We start from the raw sequence: 8,938 nt of genomic DNA, 5'->3' as shown, positions 1-8,938 counted from the left end.
AGGAAGGTGAGGTAATAAGATAATACTATGCATGTGTTTTGGCACTCGTGTTCTCCCAGCAGCCTCAACCGTATCTGATGAATCGTGGACACTGTGACTGGAACCAGTGGTCCCTCGAGTGTTGCCTGGAAGGGCTGGGCTCACATCAAAGCGCCCCAGCTTCATCTCCACCACAGTCAATATCTGCCGCATCGGCACGAGGTGAGAAATGTCAGCGTGGAGACAGTCTGCCCGTCTCAAGGAAAACCTCCGATCTTGATCTGCCTCACATCAAAGGGAGGAAGTCGGGAGGTGTCAGAGGAAGTTCTGCCTGCTCCTCTGAAGGATCCACCCCAGCGTCAGTTTCAGGATCAGAGTTGATACTGTTAGAGCTAATCTGATGTGTTTCGGCTCAGCATACGTCAGGTTGTCTCGGGAGGCTTCCCCCCACCTTGTCCCCCCCGCCCCCCCACACACCCTCGCCCTGGTGGTATCTGAGGAGCAGTCGTTGGTTCCTCAGCGGGGGGTCTATTGTTAGGGAAAGTCCTCGACGTCTGGGGCGAGTCACACCTACAAAGTGGACCCTAATGTGTGAAAGGAGACGCATCTACGGGTGGGTGTGATTGTCGTCCGTGTGCCGAGAGGCTTGTAAACGCCGGCGTCCTCAGCAGGAAGACACACTTGTGTCTCCAGGAGGACGGTCAACAGAAAACCTGCTTTTACAACCGTGAACGAAAAGCATCCCCGGCCTGTCGTTGTTAGCCTTTATCAGCTACTTTACAAATAACCCTTACCTACTTATTTGTTTGTTTAATCTGACTTTTCAATAACTTCATTTATTTACATTAAAAAGAATCAGAAACTTTTATTTCCAGTGTTGTAAATAAAGATGAAATCCAAGTGAGAAACAAACAACAAGTTTGTTTTCTTTACATTGCTAAAGTTGGTTATTTATTTTTATCTATATTTATTATTGTTTTGTTGTTATTTTAAATGTGCTTACTTAATATAATGTTAATGTGTGTTTATTTATTTATCTTTATACTTTGGTGATCCTTCAAATGTTCCCAACGTGGGAAGAATAAAGGCATATCAATCAATCAATCAATCATTAAACATAAGTACATAAATATTGTATATTGAGGATTTTTTTCACGTTTCCCTTTTCAATGACAAAACATGAGCTGCAATCTTGAAGCTATGGTGAGGTTATAGTACACACGGCCAATAAAATAAAACGCAATTTTGATTTAATTTTCTTTTTTCTCTGTTGACATTTTTATTTGTGCAGACTTTTCCTTGATTTTGTGGAACTCCTGTGTTGTTCTATGTGTCATCTTGACCTTTTAAGTATATATTTTATTGAGAATAATTTTGATTGTTTAAGCGCTTTGTGACCCTGGTCTGGAAAAGCGCTCTATAAATACAAATTACTTACTTTTTATTCCAATGTGCTATTCTTATTGCAACCACTAGATAGAGCTGTTTCACAACTAAATTCGCAGGAACAAAAAAAAAAGGTTAATTAAAATGATTTTATAACAACATTTTTTTTAATCGAGCTTTTTTTAATCCACTCATTGCACGAGTGAATTGACGAAGCTACCGTTATCGATACGGAAATAAAAAATAATAATAACAATCATTAAAATGTTTTTATTTTATTGATGTCCATCAATATTTGATGAAATCGTCATTAGTGTGAGAACATGTGTAAAAGTACTTATGAAGACAAGAAACATTTCTATAAGATATTCTGTTGAGTCATGTCCTGGACTGATAATGATCGCACACAGCGGGAGATAATTGTGTGTGTGTGTGTGTGTGCGTGCGCGTGCGTGTGTCGTCTCAGTGGCGCCAAGCTTCTTCTTTGGTTTTGCTAATTTGCGTTGAAGCGCCGGCGTCCACTCGCGCCCGCAGCCCCGGAGCATGTGTCGCCCGGAGGGTGAGAGTCAGCGCGGCGTCTCAGCGGCAGGTAGATCCACGCTCAGGACTGGTTTATTTACACACAAAAAGAAGATAGTCACTTACTTTTTTTTCTTTTTCTCCCAGTATTTAAAATGTTGTTTAACTAAATAATATTTAGTTAGTTCTATATATAAACACAATACTATTAAAATAAGATGATGTAAGTGAAAATTATTGTTGCAGTTTTTTTTAATGATTCCTCATGAATGAACTAGACTCTATGTCTGACTTTTCAGGGTGTCCTTTTGCCTCCTGCCCTTGCTAGCTGTTACCGTTCTTACCCCTAAACCCTCTCTTCTCTTCTAGGTTGTATTTTGTCCTTTTTTTTTTAACCTATTTTGTTTTATTTTACGAATTATTTTTACAATAATTTAGTGTTTTCAACACATCTTCACTTTAAAAACAAACATATTTAAGTTGTCATTTAGAGGGTTTATTTGTCTCGTAAAAGATCAAAGAAAATACTATAATGAAGTAGAATACAATGACTATTTTTTTTATTATTTCTATTCTTTCTCCCCTGTGCATGGAAAGTCAAATACCCGACAGAAAGAAAAAAGTCCATAAATATGATATATATACAACAATAAATCTGTTCTGGTTAAAACAAGTCGTTTTTAGTAAGGGACTGTTTTTTCATATTTCGAAATTAAGGCATTTCAAAATCTATAAGGTCAGGATTAGACAAGACAAGTAAAAACAATTCAAAACATTACCAAAGTTTTCAAGTATCGCTTTACTTTGAAAAGGACTTAAACCGAAAAGTTAAAAGACACTACTATAATAAAGTGGAATACAATGACTATTATTTTATTTCTATTTCTATTCTTTTTCCCCTTTGCATGGAAAGTCAAATACCTAACAGACAGAGAAAAGTCCATAAATATGATATATATACAACAATAAATCTGTTTCTTGTTAAAACAAGTCGTTTTATGAAGGGACTGTTTTTTCATCTTTCAAAATCAAGGCATTTTCAAATCTATAAAGTCTGGACTTCACAAGAATTATTGTAAAACTATAAAAAATCAAAACATAAACATTACAAAAGGTTTTAAGTTCCGCTTTACTTTGAAAAGCACTCAAACCGGATGCGACAGCTAAAGCAGCGGACCACCGCTCCAGGCGCGGCGACCAATCAGGATGGCGGAGGCGGGGCCTCGTGACCACAGTTATTTGCGCCGCTCAGTGTCCGTGTGTGTGAGTCTGTCGTCAGTCTCGGAACCAGAACAGCTTCTTCACCTGAACCTACCGTCTCTCTCTCTCACCGGACTATAAAGCGAGAACGGGAACCAGAACATTATTCTCTCCAAGGACTATATTTCTTCCTTTTTTCTTTCAAGACCAGAACCTTCCGAGAATGTCGTTGCGCTTTTAGGACCGAACTGTTTTCTGCAGCGGAATCTTTTACTTTTTGGACTTTTTTTTCCGGGGTCGTTGAGACACTTGTCCGCTGGTTCTGATTCGAGCAGAAATGTTCTGTGACCACGAGTGAGACTCTCTAGTTTGTAAAAACCGAACCTCGGAGCTGCTGCTACTGGACTCGAGAGCGACTTTTCTATGCGATACTTAAATGGATCGACAGTCCAGTTTCATTTCCATCTGGCTACAACTGGAACTGTGTGCCATGGCCGTGCTCCTCACCAAAGGTAAACAAAACAAACAATAATATCACAAATGTTAAAATCACGTGAACAAACCTGTATAATCCAAATATAAGACATTTTAACACTTATTTTTTAACGCACTAGCACCTTAGCTTAGCAGCGATGCTAACCTGTACTCGAGTCATAATAATATCCAGGTGAAAAGTGAATTAAAAGTATACGTTGAAACGTGTTTAAATGATAACAAAAGGCTGCACATTTTATAATAATAATAATAATAATAAAGGTATCAAACAATTGAGTTTAAACTTTGGATCTTCTAACATAAAAAACATTTACCTCAACACCAAACAACACATAACTATAACCAACAATCCCATAGTCTACCTAAGATAATATATATTTATATAAAAGCTATGTTTAAATCGTAAACATTGTCTTTTATTCTACAAGCAACCTCTGGATAGTGTTAAAGTGTTTTTTCTCTTATCCATCTTGACTCTTAAAACCAGTCAGTCGATGTATATTTTTCTGTAACAGCCACTATTTATTTGAAATAGTTGAAGCTCAGAGGCGGTGAAGCCTCCATTCATCCTCCTGCCCGGTCAACCCTCCCCTCCCCGGCCCACAGTAGAGGGGCCTCTCCTCTCTAATGAAATATTCTCCAAATGACCTGGCCGGTCCCTGCTGCTCCAATCGTTCCCAGGGATAACACTGATCTGATGAATGTGCCACTGCGTCCAACTAAAGAAAAAAAAAAGAAGGCCTATGTTGCTCCAAACTTTAGCCAGAAACCAGACAACTTTTTTTTTTCCCCCTTCTTCCTGTGCTAGCGGTAATGAGTGGGCCCGCGTTAAGGCAGTAATGATAAGGTTGCTGGAAGCTTTCTAGATCGGACCCCCTCCTTCCCCTCAGGCAGTCCTGACCACAAGTGAAGCATTGCGTGCAAACGGGGGGAAGAGAAGTCTCCTCTGCCACACTCCTGCCCCCCTTCCTCTTTTTTTACGAGTTTCCATTTGGCTTGAAAGAAAATTGACTTTGGCGAAAGAACCACAAATGATAAGTTCCTGTTTGTAATCCATACACGAGGAAGCTTCTACTGGACCGGTCTACGGGAAAAAAAAACTAAAGTTCTAATCCCCGTTTTTGTCTCTGCAGGAGAAATCCGATGTTACTGCGACGCCCCACACTGCGTTGCCACCGGGTACATGTGCAAGTCCGAGCTGAACCCGTGCTTCACCAAGGTGCTGGACCCGTTCAGCGCCAACTCCCCGCTCACCCACGGCTGCCTGGACCCCGGCACCGACGCCGTGGACGTCTGCAGCAACCAGAAGGGGGCGGACCCCCAGGGCGAGGGCTTCAGGCTGGAGTGCTGTCATCACGACATGTGTAACTACAGAGGGCTGCACGACCTGGCGCACACCAGAGACTCGGCCGGTACGTAGACTCAAATATTCTCATCGGTCAATATTGTTTTTGTGTACTGATACTCCTGATCCTGAAACATGGACTTTTGGTTTCGTTTTGACAAGTAAAATCTTAAACTAGCATTTAGAGAAACTCAAAAATATTCATATTAATGTGGTATGTGCATTTGCAAGTCAGGAAAGCAAGTGGGATGAACAAAAAGTGTATTGTTATGTGAAAAACACAAAAAGTTTCAATTTGAGAAACATTTTCTTTTGACTTTTTAACTGTAAAGGGAGAAGCATTTATGTCCTAAAGAGTCCCAGATCTAACTAGGTTTTTGGTTTGGAGTTGAACTGTTGTAAAGTTCTATCTGATGTATACATTTACCTGATCTATATATATTTTTTTTACTGTGAACTCATGAGGGCCTCATAAAAGCATTCAAGAGGCCGCATGTGGCCCTCGAGCAGAGAATACTGCGATGAATCACCATCAAACATTAAGCCCCCTAATCCTACTGTCGGCGTTTTTTTATTCCTCAGGTTTGTAGGATAAACCCCAAAATGATACCCGTCCTTGTTCTTGCCTTGAGTTGTTTTTACCCGGGTGTACTTTTTTTCTCCTCACATGCCCCCATTTTGGATTTAATGGTCTCCAGCTCGGAGCCTGGGAAGGCAGCTAGTTCACCTAAAGCACTTGGACCGAGATCAGATATAGATCCTTTTACTGCGTGTTCACCTTGTAATTTTCCCACCGAGCAAGAATGTAGCTGTGAGGGACCAGGACTAGTGGGGGGGGGGGGGAGCCGGTCCATTTATGAAAAGGTTCTCAGAGAAGAGACCGTAAGGGTTTTTAATAGTGTGACCACGTCCGCGTAGAGAGGTCCACTGGTTTTTATTAATTAATTTCTGGCTCTCGATTCGGGACAAGGTGACTCACTTGTTTTCAACCCAGCTCCACTTCCTGACTCTGGTCTGTCTCTTATTTTCTCCCTCTGTGGTTACCGGGATGATTGTAGAGCAGCAGCCTGGGAAAGCTTCTCATTAGGCAGCAAACAGCTGTTTGTGTCCTTGCAGGCCGTCATTTGTGCTCAGGAAAAAAAAAAACTGACGATTATCACCATTTGCTTTTTTGAGCAGATCACGGCCGGTACCAGCCCGAGAGCGGCGGCGGCAGCAACAACAACAACAACCGGAACCTGGTGACCCGAGTCCAGGAGATGGCCTCGGCCAAGGAGGTGTGGTTCCGGGCGGCGGTGATCGCGGTGCCCATCGCCGGCGGCCTCATCCTGGTGCTGCTCATCATGCTGGCGCTGAGGATGCTGCGCAGCGAGAACAAGCGGCTGCAGGACCAGCGGCAGCAGATGCTGTCGCGGCTCCACTACAGCTTCCACGGACACCACACCAAGAAGGGCCACTTGGCCAAACTGGACCTGGAGTGCATGGTGCCCGTGTCGGGGCACGAGAACTGCTGCCTGACCTGCGACAAGATGAGGCAGGCCGACCTGGGCAACGACAAACTTCTATCGCTGGTGCACTGGGGGATGTACAGCGGCCACGGCAAGCTGGAGTTCGTATGACCCGTTTTTTTTTTCGAGAGGTCCCGTCTTCACGACTCGCCAGGACTGCTGCGGTCTCCCTACTTAAAAAGACATTCCCACATTTTTTCTGGGTCCAGTGGACTGTTGGGTTTGCGTGGCAGGGGGAAGACTGATCTCATGCCGTGTGGTTTTTTCCAGAGGAGCACTTTACTTGAAATTGAAAGGCGAAGCGACGAGAAGCTGTATTTAAACTTGAGGTGGAGCTCAGTCGCCGCTCCTGAGGATCCTGGACTTCTTACTTTCGAGCGCTGAAGGATTCCAAACGATTTGCACATTTGTATAAAAGACTAATTTTACACTGACACCAGGGTACAGAAGAGGACTCGTAGGGGGAGTGAAACTCAAATCAGTGTTGACTGTAGGCCCGCGCGCTCCTCCGTGCTGATGATTCGAAGCGTGTTGTAAACATTTGAAATATATCTCTATTTTTGTCTGATGGAAGCATCCGCCGTGTGGCTTCTGGGTGAATGTCCAACATCTCTCTTGTGATCAGACTATAAGCTTGACTGTGAGTGTGAATGGAAGAACCGCTTCAATTAAAGTGACTTTTTATTTATATTTGGATTCCTTTGTGTTTTACTGCATATTTTTGTACTATAAAAAAACATCCTGGTCCTGTAGCGCTTAAGCTAACCAAAAACAAACACTGCCAGCTTTGCCAACCAGAGAGTTGCCGATCAAAAGTCAACACAAAATAACTCCTTGTTTTTGGTATTCAAACTACATTTATAAACATGACTGCCTTCCAAGAAGATTTCATTTCCAACAATTAATATTTGTTGCGGGCGCTGTTGGCAACTGTTTACACATAATACGATCATGGTTCATGACTCCAGTGACCATAATATGGTTAAGTCGAGTAGAGAATAATGTCTAATACAAGGTCATAATGCAAGGGTTGTCACGAGAGGTTACAGTCGGGCTTGTAGCTCGAGAGATGAATAGATATCTGGGGAAACAAAAGTCTTAATGTGGGATCAGTCTGGAAGCTAATTTGATCAAAAGAGTTTTTAAGTACATTATAGGATCTACTGCTTTGCTTATAACGGTTCCATCTGATTTGATGTATTTGTTTGCATTTTAAAGCTCCTGAATTTATTCCTGACCTTGATAGTTACAAAAGTGCAACATGGTTAATTACATAATGGAGTTTTTGATGAAATTTCTTCAAAAGATTGAGCCACTTTGTGGGAAAAGTTTGGTCAATGAACCTGGATTTTGTATTTACTTTGGACCAAGAAGTTTGGCTAAAACTAAAATCAACCTTAAAATTAACTTCAATTCTGTTTCTCCTTCCAAAAGTAAAGGAACTTTCTGTCAAACTTGACATAATGCTTTGTATTTATAAGCTAGCTGCTGTGTGTGTAGTGATCATGAAAGCCAAAAGATGTGATCATGTTCAATCTGGATCGTAGGCCGATTCCAAACAGGCCTCGAGGAATCATGAAACACTTGTTCATAAGTTATACGATTCCAACTACTTCCTGTCTAGAAAACTTGAATCACAAAACTCAGTTTTCAGAAACTATATGAATTCCCTGAGTCAGTTTCAATGAAATATATGCAATGTCACCCGGAATCTCAACAAAACGGTAGTTTTTAAAAGACATTTCTAGGAGTTTGACATACGAGAGTGACGTATATAAAACTTAATAAAAAATGTAACAGACTGGGCAGGCAGGAAATCATTCGGTTTTCAAACCTTTTGTGAACTATGTTGTCAATTCTTCCCCTTGGATGGAAAGATATCTTGAGTAAAGAGTTTCTAGCAAACCACTCCACATTATCATCCAAGACTGAAATTGATCTGCACTCCGCTGTGTGGAATTCAAACATCCGAAGGGAGAGAATATATGCAAAAGTAATAAATCCTCGTCACGTCCGTGTATCATTCGTCACCATCTCAAGATTCCCAGGTCGTGGAATCCACCAACCAATCATTGTGACACGAACAATAACAATCGGTTGTTGGTTTCACTCCTGCTTCTTCTCCTGACCGGCGGCGAGCATTCACATTTCTGAGAAGCTGGCCCTGTCACCGTAATTGTGATGGAAGTGTGGTGGCGTCGCTCAGGGTTGAAAAGTTTACACCTCAAATCGCCATGGTAACCACAAGTAGGTAGTTAAAAGTGGAAGGCGAGGAGTGTGTGTGAGCTCTGACCCTTGTTTCTTTCCATTAGCAGGACAGGAAAACACTGTTAGCAGCCAAGCACTTAGCGGCCGTTTGCATTAGCGAGGCCTGGGCCGCGCTCGGGGTCTCTCCCCGTGGACTATTACCAGAGTAATAACAACAATGTCCACCGCTTGGCCGGCCTAATGTGACGTTTGTTTTCTTAAGCCCGACTCAAGTTAGCCGGATCATCGGTGGGTGTCT

At 42.2% G+C, this 8,938-nt stretch overlaps 1 protein-coding gene across 1 annotated transcript; it reads left to right on the top strand.

The window, feature by feature from the left end:
* Positions 1 to 3,137: 3,137 nt before the first annotated feature.
* bambia (BMP and activin membrane bound inhibitor a) lies at positions 3,138 to 7,122 on the top strand. Its single transcript, XM_087788786.1, has 3 exons — positions 3,138 to 3,596; positions 4,713 to 4,991; positions 6,104 to 7,122. Exons 1-3 carry the CDS (start codon positions 3,521 to 3,523, stop codon positions 6,541 to 6,543), a joined length of 795 nt encoding a protein of 264 aa, XP_087644912.1. The 5' UTR covers positions 3,138 to 3,520; the 3' UTR covers positions 6,544 to 7,122.
* Positions 7,123 to 8,938: the final 1,816 nt, after the last annotated feature.

This window comes from Callionymus lyra, chromosome 4 (genome assembly GCF_982586985.1).
Source record: "Callionymus lyra chromosome 4, fCalLyr1.hap1.1, whole genome shotgun sequence".
In the NCBI taxonomy this organism is placed as follows: Eukaryota; Metazoa; Chordata; class Actinopteri; order Syngnathiformes; family Callionymidae; genus Callionymus; species Callionymus lyra.
The sequence above is the reverse complement of the archived record's forward strand: the minus strand, read 5'-3'. Positions and strand labels throughout refer to the sequence as shown.

Excerpts from the sequence above, each read along its gene's own strand:
- bambia (XM_087788786.1), top strand. The coding sequence starts at position 3,521 with ATGGATCGACAGTCCAGTTTCATTTCCATCTGGCTACAACTGGAACTG. Across the intron at positions 3,597-4,712 it reads GGCCGTGCTCCTCACCAAAG|GAGAAATCCGATGTTACTGC; the intron begins GTAAACAAAACA and ends TTGTCTCTGCAG. Across the intron at positions 4,992-6,103 it reads GCACACCAGAGACTCGGCCG|ATCACGGCCGGTACCAGCCC; the intron begins GTACGTAGACTC and ends TTTTTTGAGCAG.